We start from the raw sequence: 17,978 nt of genomic DNA on the forward strand, positions 1-17,978 counted from the left end.
TGACTAGAGATTTTGACAAGTTGATTTTTAAACTAGGTCAGTACTTGAAATTTCATCCTATTTAGGAAATCAGAACTAATGGATTGTACTTAATGTTATATTTAGTTTAATAGCCGTTTGTAAATGTGCTGCTTTGCAGAATCATTTGCATTAATGGTGGTAAGATGTCTATATTTGGAAGGAAAAATTAGAAAATCAAATTTTCACCCTCAGGGGACTGTTTTCATTTTGTATTTTTTAAAATGGAATAAACCAAAGGAGAAGAGTGTTCAAAATGTAAAATCATGTAGCCACAGAGCTTTTGGCATCTTGTCTTATTTAATGACTTTGCATGTACTCTTTCATATTTTATACATTATGGAAATCTCAGATCACATCATAAATGTTCATTAGTAATAACACTTTAAGTGATTGCCTAAATTTTGGATTCTGTAGGTGATCAAGCAATAGCTCCTATCTATCTATCTATCTATCTATCTATCTATCTATCTATCTATCTACCTACCTATCTATCTCTCTATCATCTATTTTTAGACCTCTTAGACATTGGGCCAGTGGTTTTTAAGTTTAGCCTTCGGAAGTATTCTTGTAAGTCACAGCTTGAAGATCACCTAAAGGGCAATCAGAGCTTCTATTAAAAATGAAACTAAAATATTTGTAGTAATTATTCTAGTAATTCTGTATGATTTTTTAATGATGTAAGACATAAGAAAATGTCTTGGTGTCTATTACACCAAAAAAGTCCCACAAATTAGCTTAACAGATGAGCAAATGATATCTTCATGTAATTGAAAAGTTTTAAGATTATCTTTCTTATGTGGTCTTGAAATAAAAAGCAATACCTAGTTAAGCTATGAAATAGTCATTCTTCTCTTTTTCCTCCTTCTGCCATTTCCTAGTTGGGCAACCACACAATTTACAGTAAAGAAATGAGATTTAGGGATGGAGTGTTGGGGTGTATTTAAGAGATGTGTATCCAGACTGTTCAGGAACACCAAACCCTGTCCTCAGCCCAACATTTTCTTGAGAAGATCATCAGGGAAAATGTGTACACAGAGAAACAAAGGCCCATGAACCCTTTATTATTGGCTGGGGCTTTGGCTGCAAACCCCAAAGCACAACCCTGGTGAAATAGGCAGAGCCTTCTGTCTGATCTTGGTATTATAAAGACGATAGAAGCAAAACAAGCTCCTTGTACTTGGAACTTGAGAGCAAGCCTGCTCTTATACTGGGAACCCCTAGACTATAAAGAAAGGCCAAGATAAAGCTTTTAATGAGAACAACTATTTTCCCAGTACCTGGGGAGAAAAGCTGGTGTAGAAAAATTGACTTAGAATGTGACTGTTTCAGATCAGCTCTCCTCTTCTTTGTATGTGGGATGAGAGGGCTGCTGAAAAGTGGGGAGGAGGATGGAAGGTAGGGACAGTCTTCAGTGAACTGTAGACACTCCACTGGTTTCTAGCCTTTCAATTCCAGGATTCCCAGAGTTTGAGACCATAGATCTACTCTAAGTAATATACATAGTTCTTGGTAGATCAAACCTATTTCAAAAATCATCCCAGGGATTTGTTTTCACAGTGGTGTTTTTCTTAGTGCCAACACTATTGGAGGCTACTTTTAAACCTGAAGAGCACATACTTGATTAGGTTATATTACATTCATGTTGAGTAGTGGACTATTAATAATTTATATACTGTTGGAAGATAAAAGCAGGAATATATCACCTCAGATATAGTACATTCAGGTGGTCTCCCTAGTATGTACAATAGGAAGAGAGAAGGCAGGAGGCTCCTGGGTGGCCCAGTCAATTAAGCCTCCAACTTTGGCTCAGGTCATGATCTCACAGTCCATGGGTTCGAGCCCCGCGTTGGGCTCTGTGCTGATGGGTAGCTCAGAGCCTGGAGCCTGCTTCAGATTCTGTATCTCCCTCTCCCTCTGACCCTCCCCTGTTTACACTCTCTCTCTCTCTCTCTCTCTCTCTCAGAAATAAATTTTTTAAAAAATTAAAAAAAAATAAGAGAAGGCAGTAGGGAGGTTACTTTCCATGTTGGAGAAACCAAAAAGAATGGAGAAGGAGTGAGCTCCACCTTTTTTTTTTTTTTTTTTGGTTTCTTGCTAGGTATTTTACCTCTTTTATCTTCCAGTCTTTACAAAAGTTTTTAAGTATGACTTAGGGTTGTGGAATATAGGTTTTTTTCCCCTGATTTCCTTTAAGGATTTTCTGTCAAGGGAGAATGACATGTAAGCCAGATTTACAATGAAATAACAGTTTATTTATTAAGAAACTTATCATAGTATTATTTTATTAAAGTAAAATGTATGTGTGTGATTTATTTATACAGATATGTATACATCATAAATCTACTTGATTTTTCACACTGTGAATACATGTGTATAATTGTTATTCAGATTATGAAATAGAACATGACTAGCATATTTTCTATGTAATGATTTCTTGTTTTTTTTAATGATTTCTTGTTTTAATTTTATTCTTTTATTCTTTATACCAAATTTCTCAGTTCTTTCTCACCAAACTCACTTTCTTTGAGTTTCATTTCATTTAGGTGAGGAGCAGGTCACCTTAATTTTCAGTATTTATTCTGAGATACCTATGTAGGTCATCAAACTTGAGCTTTTCATCTTTTGTAATATTTACATTTAAGGCCATGAATCTTACTCAATGCACATGTTTAACTATGCTCTACAAATTTTTATATGTCATATTTTCATATTATGAGTAATATGGACTTTAGTAAATCAATGATGTATGTTTTAAGCTTTAAGAAATCTACTTTGTTTTTAAAAAAGCTTCTTGTGAAACTCTCCATCTTGTAATCAGTACTGTAAAAATATTAAGTTATTTCAAAGTCTGGGTCTGATCATTATAATGTGTAGCTCTCCTTTGTTTCTAATGTCTTTTTCTCCCCTCTTGGGTCACAGTCATTTGATCTTATCTACTAGTATTCCTAGTAATTCTGCTTGAATGTCAGATATAATATATACATGGTAGAGATAATTTGACACTCAGGATGATATTATCTTTCTTCAAAGTCCATTTCTATCACTTATGGCTGGTATTTTGGTGGGGAGCAGGTCACCTTAATATTCAGCCTGGAATTGAGCTAATTGAAAGCTGGATTTCAGTCTTTATGTGGATTAGCCTATTACTAGTTTGCCCTTGTGCCTTGGTCTTGTCTTCTAGAGGTCCCAACTAAATGCCTGGCATGCTTGTCCATTACTTTGAGACTGCTAAAGGCTCTGCTCAATTTCTGAAGCTCTGCAGCTACTTAGGAATCATCATGCCTTTAGGAGAAAGTCAGAGCTGAATTTAGCCTCACCCTTACTCAGTGTCCATTTTTTTAGGGATATTTGTTCCTCAGAGTTTTAATGGCACAGTAACTTTTTTGATGCCTTTAAGCAGATTACAAAAATTCTTCAGTTTTTCTTGCTGAAAGAGTTGGTGTGATGCAAGCTAGTTTACCATAGCTGAAAGTGAAGTCTCTTAGAAACATTTTTTAGGTTGGACATTTTTAGTTCACTAAATACACAGCTCCAGGCCTACAACCACCCACACAGACTCTAAATCCTGGGATTCATAGACTTAAGAGACACGTATTTTGATAGAGAAATGTACTTGAGCCTATGAAACAGATTCTGAGTCCCCTTACCTAACCAGCCACATGGATGAAGATATTGAGTCTCTCTCTCTCTCTTTAATTTTTTTTAATCCATTCACTTGTCTTGCTGTAGGAGAAAACCATCAGCTTGCTTCTTGTCTTCAAGGCACTGTAACCTTTCCATTAGGAAAAGAGTCCCAATGAATTTGTCAAACTCTAATCCATCAAATAGACCATTTTCCCCAAGATGTAGAGAAAGGGAGTGGACAGAGGCAGAATCCTCTCACTTTGGTGAGTGAGAGAGCACTTTTTTCCTCTACCCTAACAGTTAATATTGTTTGTACATAGTAAATGAATACATTTAAACTCAATTAGCATAAATAACTTACTAAGATGCTGTTTGACCTTGGCTTTCCCTCCTACTTATGAATTCCTTAAACCTTAAAGGTTTCATATCTTAGGTATTTCTCAAGGGTCAACCTTAGTGAGATTAAAATATAGCTAGACCATATAATTTTTTTCTTAGCACAAGGCACTTTTGAGAATGAAGGAAGGTGATATTAACAATTATAGTAGCATATTGGGTAAACTGGGACTGTCATAAAGAAACTGGTAGGTATAGTAATCTTACTAACTACTAACACATATTTCTTTTCAGTGGAAGGACATGGTCCTAGAGTGATCTAGAATGATTTTGAGCTTAGAAGATGAACTTGTTTGGGAAGGAATCAGAGCTAGAAATTTTCAAAGAGAATGGAAGGGGGAAATCAGGAAAGAACACCAGTAAGAAAGCCCGGAATAAGCTCTTTGCCCAGGAAAGCAGGTAGATGTTAGCATGTGGACATGAGTCATTAAGCAGGGTGAATTGAGAATAAGGACAAATTGGAAGATGAAAATTATTCTCATTGAGAGAAAAAGAAAATGTATGGAATGGGGTAGCAATAGGTGTAAGCTTTGTAAAAATAATGAGACAGTATCTTCAAGTTTCAATGATTTGTAAAACATCACTTGTAGTAAGGACATTGACCAGCCCATAGGATCACTTCTAATAAATCAGATTCAAAAGACAAACTATGAGTACTCCTGGTTAAAAATGACACTTTATAACAGATGCACTTGTTTTCACATGTACCAGTAATGGCAGACAAAAAGAGGTAGGGTTTAAATACCTGCCTCATAGCTTAGGAATCATATGGTAGCTTGGCCTTATTTACCAGGTGATGCTGTAGGTCTGAGGGTGATAGTAAGGAGGCTAGGAGAACATAATGTTAACAAAATGGTCTTCCCCAGTCAATTAACGTTGATTAGCATTACTTAATAATACGTCCCATATACAAAACCTAAAACTGCCTTCAGAGGACAGCAAGAGAATCTAGGACCTGAGTAGAGTATTGAAGTATAGAAGATTGACTTTTCAATTACCTGTATAAGATGCATATCACTTGTTTGGGTGACTTTTCCGTCATCTCACAGAGCTATCATTCCAAGTAACCTAGCTTCCTGGTATGCTAATACTGTGATCACTGAGTTGTTAGAACACTACTCAGAAAGTAAAGAAGTTTAGGAAATTATAAGAATAGGGGCTCCTGGGGGGCTCAGTCAGTTGAGTGTCCTATTCTTGATTTCGGCCTAGGTCATGATCCTGGGGTCTTGGGATTGAGCCCTGCATTGGCCTCCATGCTAAGCATGGAGCCTGCTTGGGATCCATTCTCTCTCAATCTCTCTCTCTCCGTCTCCCTCTCCTTCTCCTTTTCTCTTTCCCTCCCTCCCTTCTATTCCTCCTCCACTCGAGCCCTGTCTCTCTCTCTCTAAAAAAAAGTATAAGAGTAAACATTTATGGCAAAGGCAAGTCATATACTTCTGAGTAATTATAGCAAGATCTCACTCTGGAAGAAAGAATACAAGCTAGTGTAAAAGGAGCCTGAAATGCACACATCTGGATTCACAGAGTTGGTGTTCCATTTGTAACTCCACATGGCAGCCATTTGAGATCTATCTCTTTGAAATTAAAGTTGGCTAAAGGAATTTGTATTCACTGTGTGTGTTCTTATAGTTGACCCTGCATAACATCCAGGCTGTGTATCCCTTGGAGAAGCAACTAGTGATCTATAGGAAAGGAATGCAAACTTTATCTTTGGAATTCAATCCAGATGAGTTTATGGGGTGATTTTCAACTTGATTTAAAAGCCCTAGATTCTGTTCTTGGTTTAATGATCTGTTATTGCTCTTTTAATTCCTGATTATCCTTCACCTTTTTGTTTAATGTTTGCATTTTTTTTTTCTTAGAGTAGGGTCTGTCTGTTCTCTGCATTGCCCACTGCCAGGCCTTGAACATTATAGACATCCATAAAGTTTGAAGAGAATTACATTGAGTTGAGAGTGGACTTAAATGGGAGGTGAGAAAATTTGTCCAAAATAGCAGTTTCAAATGTCTTCATATCATAATATACCTTATTTATCTACTACTCGGGAGAGAAAGCATTCCTAGGCATATAGGCTTATTCAAGGCTCTGAGAGTGTCTGTAGCATAGAAACATTTAACATTTAACCTTATTTAACTTGGTATTCCTCAAACTTACTTGGCAAATACATCTTTGCAGAGTCTGGACTCTTCTGTAGACAGAAATCACCTCAAATTAATTTAAATTCAACATGGAATTTTCTGGTTTTGTAATGAGTAAGAATTTTCAGTGAGTTTACAGAATGGAGAGTTTTGCAGTACTTCAGGGCCTGGAACTTGGGGCTCAGAAATCTCTCTTTTTATCCATTTTTCTCTCCTGCTTTTGTCTGTTTCCTTTTGGGTGCTAACCTCATTCTCTCCTAGTGTGGACAGTCCTATGACAGATGCTTTCAACATGGAGGGGAATGTTGATTTTTATACATTCAAATATTAATTTCCCAGAAGGATTTGGTTCCTGGCCAAGACACATACCCATCCTTTGCACCGATCACTGTTATCAGGGAGTTCACTAAGATTGCTGTATTTAGGCCTTTTGTCCATTTAGATGGCCTGAGCAGTGGTTATCCAGAACTCTTTAAAAAAATTTTTTTAATGTTTATTTATTTTTGAGAGAGAGAGAGAGAGACAGAGCATGAGCAGGGGAAGGGCAGAGGGAGAGAGAGACACAGAATCAGAAGCAGGCTCCAGGCTCCCAGCTGTCAGCACAGAGCCCAACACAGGGCTTGAACTCATGACCTGAGCAAAGTCAAATGCTCAGCCTACTTGGGTTATTCAAGCCCTCAGGTTATTCAGAGCTCTTAAGAGGGAGTTTGAAAAGACTGTTGGGAACAGCAGAAATAACAACCACCATTCAGTCATTCAACAGATACTTATTCAGCCTTTCTCTTCATCAGTCTTCAAGACATTAGAGATACAATGCTGAAAAAAAAATAAATGGATATATCTACCTTCATGGAACTTACATTCTCGTGGGAAGGCAGATAAAAAAAAAAACAATAATTAAAACATGTTTGACTGTGATAAATACAGAGAAGAAAAAAAAATAAAGCAGGGAAGAGTAGTAAGAAGAATCCGTGATGGGAAAGAGGTTGAAATTTTAACTAATGTGGCCAGGGAAAGACTCATTGATGAAAAGGTGACTTTTAGATAAAGATCCAAAGGAGTTGAGGGACAGAGCTATGCAGACACTACATTCAGAAGCAATAGCAGGTGTAAAGGCCCTGAGGTTAGAGTGTGCTGGCATTTTGAGGGAGGACATGGAGTCTGGAGAGGTGGGCATAGGAAGACTGGGAGAGAGCAGTAGGAAGTAAGGTCAGCTTGCTGATAAAGAGTCAGATAATGCTAGGGTTGTGGCTTGTCCTGACAGCATTGCCTTACCTCTTAGTGAAAGGGGCTTTGAGAAGAGGAATGACATGATCTGACTCCTGATTTGACTGCTCTGGCTACTTTGGTGAATAGATTGGGTGTAAGGGCAGAAACAGATAATCCAGCTAGGACACCAGTGCCATTATCCAGAAGAGATAATAGTAGCAGATGATCATGAACAAGGGTACTGGCAGTGGAGGCAGTGAGAAATGATCAGCTTCTGGATATACTTTGCATATAGCTCCAATAGGATTTGCTGATAGAATGGGGATGGGCTGTGAAAGGAAGGTAAATATTTTAGATGACTGCAAGATTTTGGCTGAGGCAATAGAAGGATGGTTACCATTGGCCAGATGAGGAAGATTGCAAGAAGAGGCAGTTTGAGGAGACTACTGGTGGGGGGGAGGCTCATTTTTTGGATGGGTGAAGTTTGAAATGCGTATTAGACACCCAAGTATACATGTTATAGGTCTGGAGTTCAGGAAAGAGGTCCTGGCTGAAGATACAAGTGTGTGTCATTAGCATATAGAGTGTGTGTAGATAGGAAAGAGCCATTCAGGGGCTGAGTTCTGGGGTATCCCAGGCACCATCCATGTTTATTTTATTTATTTAAAAAAATTTTAATATTTATTTTTGAGAGAGAGAGAGCAGGGGAGGGACAGAGAGACAGGGAGACACAGAATCCAAAGCAGACTCCAGGCTCTGAGCTGTCTGCTGGAGCTCTGAGCTGTCTGCTGAGAGCTCAGAGCCTGATGTGGGGCTCGAACTCATGAACTGTGAGAACATGACCTGAGCCAAAGTCAGATGCTTAACCAACTGAGCCACCCAGGCACCCCTGTTTATTTTAGATTAGTTATTAGTTTCTCTGAGAACACTAGTGTTTCGTAAACAATGTTTGAGGTTTGCTGATCTAAAGGAACACAGCTTTGCAACTACTTCTCTTTAGAGCATATAGAATATGGTATATTTCCTTTAGTCTTAAAAGCATACTCCTAGTTTTCCAATATGGGCATGACAATCTTAGTAAATGTAACATAGTACTAGTAAGATATTTTTTTTAGAGGTATATAATTAACTGTGGGATATTCTGCATGTGTTGTGAGTCAGGTAATTGATTAGTGACAGATCCAGACATAGTAGGTTCTAGAGTGGGTCTTTGGAGGCTCTCTAACTTTCCTGGGCACTTGATGTTTTTTGGTCTGCTTTTAGTACTACAGAGTTCATTCTTTCCACTCATAATATTTATTATAGTTGAGTTATATGCAAAATAGATGTCCAGTATAATAGGGGATAAACTGTTATAATCCTCACGAAACTAAGGGGAAAGATTTAAACTTTAACAAAAGTATGATTCAGAAATGAGTGTTTCAAGAGTTCCCAAGAAAGTGGGCTGAGGTGGTCGAGTGGCTTATGCTGAGCTCTGAAGGATGTTTAGAAAAGGTAGAAATGTGGGAAGGAACGTTATTTTATAATGAGTGTGGGAGTCCAACTACATAAAATAAATGGGATTATGATCAGATTACCTGCCTAACTACATAGAATGAGTCTGCTGAAGAGAATGGGAAATTGAATCAGATTACTATAGAGCTTTGTGTCCACTGTTGGTAATGGGAACTCTCTAGGAAGAATTTGAAGATTATTCTAGCAGTCATACTTTCTTATCAGTCATGCCACTTAGCCATACCCTATACTCTACTGGTGTTATTTTCATTACTGCAACTTTCTTAGGTGAGAATAACAGTTTTGACAATTTGATGTTTTTAGAACCTTCCCATGGCTGCTCTTTTAATATTTATAGAATCTAACATATTTAAAATATATATATGTTAGCAGGGGTGCCTAGGTGGCTCAGTTGGTTAGGCGGCCCACTCTTGATCTAGGCTCAGGTCATGATGTCATAGTTCATGAGTTTGAGCCCTGCATTGGGCTCTGCACTGACCCAGTGCGGAGCCTGCTAGGGAGTCCCTCTCTCTCTCTCTGCCCTTCCTCTGCTCACCCATTCTTTCTCTCAAAATAAATAAATAAACATTTAAAAAATATTAGCATTTCTTGGAGGATTCATGGTATAAACTTTGGAAAATTCACTTACTGCTTAGAGGTAGTTCCTAACATCTAAAAATACTTATTTGCATTGTTTGTTTGTTTCCATTAAATTATTAGCCCTGATGAGCTTGCTTTTTGCCTAACACCTTTCTTCTTGTATAAAGTGCCAAACTAAAAAAAAAAAAAAGGTTCTATAAAAATACTAATGATACTAATGAGAGTGATAGAGTTTTAGGGATCACTTCTCATGTCACTTATTTCCCCCAATTAAGAACTCTATAAATGGGAGTGTCAGTAGACCATGTGACTCTTGATCTCAGGGTCATGAGTTCAAGACCCACAGTGGGTCTAGAGCTTACTTGGAGAGAAAAAAGAACTCTGTAAATGGAAATTGCTACTATAACCTTTTTATTAATGGGGAAAATTGGGCCATGACTTCCACTTCCCATTTCAGCAGTAATCCATGGCAAAAAATACTGACTTCTTTTTGTACTAGTAACTTTTGACCTAAGAGGAGGGACATTTATATTGATGATAAGTATATATCAGAAGTCTGTGTCTTTCATATGGTCCTACAGAATTCACATCTTCTTTCTTCCATGATTGTTGAAATGTTTTCCTTGAGCTGAGAGAGGTGTTTCCCACTCACTGAAGAGTGCTCCATCACACCTGTTCTAAGTGGGAGTTGGGGAGGGCAGGGAAAGGGACGAATAACACCTACACAATAAACCTTCCAACAGATACCATATGTTTGCACATATAGGTGGATTAGGAGGAATTTAACGGAGGACCATGGGAGAGAAGAAGGGAAAAATAGTTGGGGAGAGGGAGGGAGGCAAACCATGAGAGACTCTTGGATGCTGAGAACAAACTGAGGGCTGAGGGGGGTGGGAGAGAGGGGACGTGGGGTGATGGGCATGGAGGAGGGCACTTGTGGGGATGAGCACTGGGCGTTATATGGAAACCAACTTGACAATAAACTATTAAAAAAAATCCTCCATATCATATGCCAACAAAAAAAAAAAAGATATACCTTCCAAGTGGCCATAAGTAGTGGTTTTCTTTTCACCAAGAAAACCACTTCTCACCTTTACCCCTCTCCTCAAATTCCCACATACCCTTCCTCCCTCCCCATCATCTTACTTCTCAATTCTCTTCTCCATAGCTCAGGGTTCCCTGAGTTCTTTGCAGTTGTCCCCTTTGTCTCCTGCAGAAATAATCTGTCTCATTAACATTCCAAAGTATTAGCACTCTTGCCATTTAAAAGAAATTCTCTGTTTTGGGGCACCTGGGTGGCTCAGTCAGTTGAGCCACCGACTGTGGCTCCAGTCATTGTCACACAGTTCATGGGTTCGAGCCCCACATCAGACTCTGTGCTGACAGCTCAGAGCCTGGAGCCTACTTCAGATTCTGTGTCTCCCTCTCTCTCTACCCCTCTCCTGCTCATTCTCTCTCTCTCTCTCTCTCTCTCTCTCTCTCTCTCTCTCTCCCCTCTCTCAAAAATAAACATTTAAAGCATTTTTTAAAAAATAAAAGAAATTCTCTGCTTTATGTTTTACCTACCTTGCTATTTCGCATCTTTTCTTGGTACCAACATTTCTCAAAAGCTCTCTACTCCCTTGTCTCCACTTTTTCACTTCTCATTCTTCACTGGGAATCCCACTACCCACCATAGCTGCTCTTGTCAAGATCACCCAGCACCTTCTTCTTGACAAACTCATTGATCCATTCCTGGTTCTCATCTTATTTGAACTTTCAGCAGCCTTTGACTCAGCTGATATACTTTGTTCATTGAACCCTTGCTTCACCTGATTGTTGGTGAAGTTCTGGTCTTCCCCCAGCCTCACGGCTGATCTTTGTCAGTGTCCTCTGCCTATATCTCCTCCCATTTCTCCATTTTTTATGAAAGATAAAATGGCCCAGGGTTTAGATCTTCTCCCATTTCTTTACCTACACTCACGCTCAAGGTCCTCACACCCAAGATTGTGTTATCCTGTCTCATTGTCTTAAACTCTGTTTCCATGGTAATGACTTCTAAATGTATGTCCTTCTACTCCACCTTCCCATTTGGATTTTTAGTGGGTAAGTCCTACTAAAAGCATTCCAAACACTTAATTGTGGCCTTCAAGGCCCTTACTACCTGGCCCTCCCCCTTCCCTATGCAACATCATTTGCTGCTATTTTCTCTCCTTTGCTCCTTTCGCACCTACCACATTCATCTTCTTACTGTACCTCTCTGCCAGCCTCTTTTCTGCCTCCAAGCCTTAGCACTTGCTGTTCTCTTTGCCTAGAATTTTCTGTAGGCAGATCTGCACATGGCTTGTCGCCTCACTCCAGTGTAAAATGTACTTCTTCAGAGCTTCCTCTGTCCAAATAGTACCTAATATAGTACCCTTTTACCTATTCTGTTTTTCCTTCTTAGCACTTATCACTACTGTAAATCATATTTTGTTTCTCCCCTGATGAAATGTGACCCATGACCCAAGGAAGACATGTAATTCATTGATCCATCCCTGTATCCCTAGGGCTTAGGTAAATGCCTGGCTCATAGTAGACTCTCAACATATGTTTATTGACTGAGTGGAGAAATAAATGAATTGTTTTATATGTAAACATTGTTTTATATGTAAGCTGTGTGATTATACGCTCAGTATTTTGAATCCAAAGTCTAGAGTAATGTTTATTATAATAGAATGGTTAAACATAATAGAAAAATGGCTAGCTAGATCCCGTTGTGTGCAGACTCATATAAAGCAATTTCCTTGAGTGATATATGAAGGGTCTCCTCTTGTTCCCTTCTCTGGAAATAAGTTGTGTTTTCTTGGCTCTTCCCATGCAGCTGAAGAATAAGTTCATGAAAAAACTTCCACGTGATGCAGAAGCCTCCAACGTGCTTGTCGGGGAGGTTGACTTCTTGGATACTCCCTTCATTGCCTTTGTTCGGCTCCAGCAGGCAGTCATGCTGGGTGCCCTGACTGAGGTCCCTGTGCCCACAAGGTAAGCTACTCCCTGACCTGCTGGGGTCTGCAGTGTGCTTATAGAGAAATCATGGCTAGATAATCAGCAGAATGAGGATACATCCAGAGCAAGCATATCGGAAGGGTTTAATCTGAAATAATGATTTAGCTCATCTTTCATGCTCTCAAATTGCTTGGCACTTGTACAGGAGTAATAATAACAATTATAATAATTAACTGGGCCAGGTACTAGTTTATTCTTATGGATTAGTCATTTTAATTCTCATAATATGTTTAAATTATAAACTAGGATTTGCAGATAAACTGAGTCTGAGAGTTTAAGTAACTTGTCCAAGGTCATACAGATGGTAAATGGTTCAGAGGTCAGAGTTGCTTTCATTTGCTCTATGTTTTATCAGAAAATTGACAGTATGTACATACATATATACATACATGTAAGTATATATGTGTATATATACACACATATATAGGACAGTCATTAAGTTGCACACTTAAATTTGCACACTTTCCTGTTATATGTTGTATACATTCTTATCCTAAAAGGATGCATATTACAGTTATTATGATCATGTACTCACTACACCACAGAGTACCTCAGAAGTCATCCAGTTTATCTGCCTTGCTGCTGAACTCAAGAGTTAGAAGGCTGACTTATGGAGTGCAGTAGGTGAACAGAAGCTAATGCTTCACTTCAGCTTATGCTGAAGAAGAGTTTAAAGAGCTGCTTGTAAACTTTGACTTAACACCATAAAATTATCGTATGAATAGGAACTTTGAGGACGGTGCTTTTTGTGGGTACAAGGCAAGGACAGGTGACTTTTCTCTTTTTAGTTTTCCTCAGGTGGGCAGGAAGGGCTGTGACTCCTCAGTGATCTCAGACGGTCTTGGCATGATAAACTGACAGAGACAAGGGGCTCCAGGTTTGCTTTGAGCCACGTTAGGAGGAAAAATCGTAACATTTCCTCATGACCTTCCCATTCATAGATTACAGGCTACTTTTTCTTATCAAACGGATATTTTCTCCCATTTTTATATTTCTTATACACTTTATTTTATTTTTTTAAATCTTTATTTTTGAGAGAGAGAGACAGAGACAGAGTGTGAGCAAAGAGGGGCAGAGAGAGAGGGAGACAGAATCCAAAGGAGGCTCCAGGCTCTGAGCTGTCAACACAGAGCTTGACACAGGGCTTGAACTCATGGACTGTGAGATCATGACCTGAGCTGAAGTCAGACGCTTAACTGACTAAGCCACCCAGGCACACTAATATGTCTTAGACACTTAAAATTGGAATAATACTGGTCATTAGTAGGCAGTCATTGGACAAATGGTAGAGAAAAGGAGATGATCGTAACATATTCAATTAATGTGATTATCATGATTTGTGTTTTCTGTAACTTAGTTGTTCACTTGAAAACATTCCAGCAGAGCCTTGCAGTTCTATCTGAGCAATCACCTGGCGAACAGCTAGCTGACTCAGATCAGGGCTGATGTCCAGCTCCTGCGTTCTATGGTTTTGTTTATGTCTCTGTGGACTGATTTTACTGAGGCTTGAAAGAGAAAAACATGCCAAGAGGTGTTAAATTGCTCTTGCATTTTCATTTTTCTTATTCTTCTTTAGAGGCTGCAAGTAAAAAATATTTCAGAGGGCTTTTATTTAACAATAATACAAGTTCGTTGAGTAGCAAATCATAACCGTTTGTGTATCCCTCTTATCATCTGCTCCTGTCTGGCGCATTCTTTTCTTCCATACAGGAGAGTGGTACTAGTCTGGAGGTGAAATACAGCATCATTGAATTAACAAAGGGAGCCCAGCAATTCAAGGGAATGTAATTCAATAATGTCATAAAACTATTTCAGGGCAATAATCTGAACAATATATCCAAGCATGTTAACGTTTTTCCAGGAAATAGTTTTATCCATTTGCTGTCCTCTGAACCAGTGCATGCTATAATCACTGCATAGGGAGTCTCATTAGCCTTTTTGTGTCTGAGTAATGTGGGGCCATTTACAATGGCTGCATCCTGTGAAATCCAATCAAGGAAATCCCACAAGGAATGTGGTAGTCGTGAAGAACTGCGCAGGACTCAGCCATGTGCCCCAATGTGCTGTCCTGTCACTGCAGGGAAACCTGAAAAGTCTGTTCTGGTGTACATTTTGTAATGGTCATTTTTCCCAGGAGGTGGAAGAAAGTTATGCTCTTATGTTTATTATTGCTATTATTGCTATTGATAATAAGTGATGTTAGTGCCATGCACCTTTTAAGAAGTGTGGATCTAGCGGCTCTCTGTAGTGCCCACAAGTTTCTATATTTACCCTATTATGGGCTTAATGTTCTGCTTGCACCAGGGCTACAGCCAACTGGGTGGACATTCTGTGCTTAGGGGTCCTTCTTGCCATCCACGTGAAAGCAAGCAAACCATCCGTTGATACTTCGTGACTTCGTAGGATATGCTTATGATTTTCCTAGCATCCTGCAGACACTTTGCTTGTTGTCATCTTCTATATGTCCATAGAGGCTGCTGCAAACTCATATTTATGATCTATGTGGGGGATAATGACTATTATTCCCATTTCACAGTTAAGAGATGGAGGTCAAGGGAAGATTCACTATCAGTGCTAGAAATAGAACTGCACATTTCTGACTCTGAAGCCAGGCTTTTAGGGAGAATCTAAGGAGCTATTTAGAATGGATTAGAACAAAATACTTTAGGTTTTTTTTTCCCCATGAAGAAAAATTAAAGCCCCTGATCTGTTTGTTCTTTTCTGATCTCGATTTTCACATTTAAGGAAAATAGTTATTCTGTAAGTTCTAGTCCTCTAGGAATTTAGAGTGTTTACCCTTTTCGTATCGCTGTAAGTTAATATATATTTTGTTATAAATGATTTCCCTGAAAGAAGCAGTTTGTGCTTAATTATCAAAACCGTAGAAAATCTTATTAGAGGGACTGGGACAGTGGTCCAGCTTCTTCAATTCTGTCTTGTCCGACGCTTTGGCTGCTATTTACCATATGTAATGTGGCTGGTTGTGGTGGGTTTGTGGGCCCCACCCATCTATTGTGGAAGCTACAGTTCAGCCATAATTTCTAAAACTGCTAAATATGAATGATGGCTTATTTGATTCACTGCCGTTTTGAGAGCAGGGAGTAAAGGATTGGTACACGCTGAGTTTATTCTAGAAATAGCTGTGATATATCAGGAAGGGAGGGGTGCATATCCTTTCTACAAAGATTGAGTGGTTTAGGAAGGCTGGCTCTTCTTCTGATACTGTGCTCTGCTTCTGCCTATAATTATTTTGTGAATATGAGTACAGTCCACTGGTTCCGGACAGAGATCATCTGGTACTTATTTTTGTTATGGAGATTGCTAGAGGCATCCTCCCCAGGCATAATTAGGTATGTGAAAAAGCTCACAAGAGTAGAAGGGCCTCAAGAAGGTACTTGAGACAGCCAGCATTAGTAAAGATTCTAACTATGACTTTATTTCTAGTTATGAGTGAATAAAAAGAACTCAGTAGCATAAATTAATTTCTTTTCCCCAGCTGTCAACATGAGCTGTGCCCTTCCAGCCACACAAATGTGATGTTTATTCTAATTTGTTAATAAGGAAAAAAGCTTCTGGTTAAAAATAACATCTGTCCATTGACAAAAAACAGCTTGGGTCATGAAAGGAGTTTTCAGTACATTATAAAAGCTGAGTTTGGCAAGACGTACTTCTGTCATAAAAGTTGTAACAGCCTTTGCTTCTTTGAGGGGTTAAAGGGGAAAGAACATGTTTCAGGCAGAGAGAACTACTTGATGAGTTTTTCTGCATTGCTAGTTTTCCAGATCTCTCATCTCCATTTCAAGAATGCAGTCCAAAATCAGGGGCTTCTTTGGGATTTCTGTTCCTACAGATGAAATTCTTGACCGGAAGTGATGTTTCCTGCTACTTACAGATGGCCAGATTTCTTCTCTGTTTCTTTTAAGAGGTTGAATTTACTGAATGGTTCTTAACTGGAGTAATGGAAAATTTTAGCTGATAATGTAACATTTGATTTCTATTGGGCCCTTGATGATTCTCCATTAAAGAACAAATCAGTATATATGTGTTAATAAATATTTGTATATTATATATAATACATATGTGGTTTTTTAAATAAAAAATACATTACCCAGAAAAGAGAAATTGTACCTTTATATCTAAGTTACTGAAACAATATAATTCTTATATATTGGGTTTATTGCTATAATGTATGTTATAGTCACTATTGATATGCTACTTCCATTCATCCTTTGGTATTATTTAGCAAAGACCAGAGTAAATATTTACAGAGAATGTATTGCTTCATCCCAGAGGGCTTACGTTAGAGGCTCTGTTACTCTCGGCCCTTGGGATGGCTATCCATCATCTGCCAAAGTTTATATTTGAGGACTATTGACAATGGGAGTATTTGTCTCACTTTCTAACAAGATAGCATCTTGTCTTTGTTGCCATATAGTCAACCTGATAATTAATTCATGTGTCAGTTGATAAATGTGTATTTCCATAATGTGTATTTGTAAATTATAATCATGATGGAGACATTAGGGCAAGGTAGGAAGAGGTGCAGAGTGGAAAGATCTTAGGTATTATGTCTTACTGAAAAACTAATATTCAGTCACATTAAAATAACAAAAAATGGCAAGTAAAGGAAACCCATTTTTTAAAAACGTGTGAATAAGTAAAAGATCCAGGTACTCAGTATTCTCTCTTTCTGCCCTGAATTCCCTCCCCCTCCTTTGTCCAAAACTAAGTTGTTATTTTCTTGCCTGACAGCTGGCCATTGCTAGACTCGCTGACAGGATTGGGAAATGTGACCAGTATTGTAGGTGTTCCTAAATGGGATTTCTGTTTTGCTTAGGTAGTTAAATATTTTTGCATATGTTGCACTCAAATCAGTGATCATTCCCTTTTGTAGAGTACATTTTACTGTCATTAAGAAGCATTTCATAATACTGTATGTAGGGGTGTATAATTTTGGGCCAGCTTCAAAGGAAGAAAAGTTCTAGTATCAACCAAACTTCAATATTAGAAGAACTAAAATCCAATTTTAATAATCACGTCCTTCATACTTGAACAGACTTTCATGCCTGCTGATTGCTTTTGCTTTTTCATCTACTGTGATAACACTTGAAAGTGAGTGTGCTGCCTCATGCCAGAACTGATTTCTAAGCAAATAAGCATTGAATGGTTTTATGGTTATTTTGATATGAAGTCTGAATATTCAAACTTTAAGATACCTTCTTACAGTCTTAATTTCTTTTTTTTCCCCCTTCCCCCTTTGGACTGAATTTTATAATGAAAAAAAGAAATTGTTTATTCAAGGGCTTTTTGGAATAGACCCTAACACTTTGAAGAGTACTTGCTGTTAGCCCATTTTTATTTAAAGTGAGATATATAAATAAATAAGTATAAAATAAAAATTTTATTAAACAAGTCCCATCCTATCCCCAGTGCTATGAAGTTTTACCTGCGATTTCTTGTCCCTAGCTAAG

The 17,978-nt window shown here is 38.3% G+C and overlaps 1 protein-coding gene across 2 annotated transcripts in view; it reads left to right on the forward strand.

The window, feature by feature from the left end:
- Positions 1-17,978, forward strand: part of SLC4A4 (solute carrier family 4 member 4) — a 301,173-nt gene that overhangs the window by 171,846 nt on the left and 111,349 nt on the right. For both annotated transcript variants that reach the window (XM_077750185.1, XM_077750178.1), the window contains exon 7: positions 12,326-12,483. In XM_077750185.1, coding sequence (XP_077606311.1) covers positions 12,326-12,483 — 158 coding nt within the window. The remainder of the gene's footprint in view (positions 1-12,325; positions 12,484-17,978) is intronic.

This window comes from Crocuta crocuta, unplaced genomic scaffold (genome assembly GCF_008692635.1).
Source record: "Crocuta crocuta isolate KB4526 unplaced genomic scaffold, BGI_CrCroc_1.0 scaffold1, whole genome shotgun sequence".
In the NCBI taxonomy this organism is placed as follows: Eukaryota; Metazoa; Chordata; class Mammalia; order Carnivora; family Hyaenidae; genus Crocuta; species Crocuta crocuta.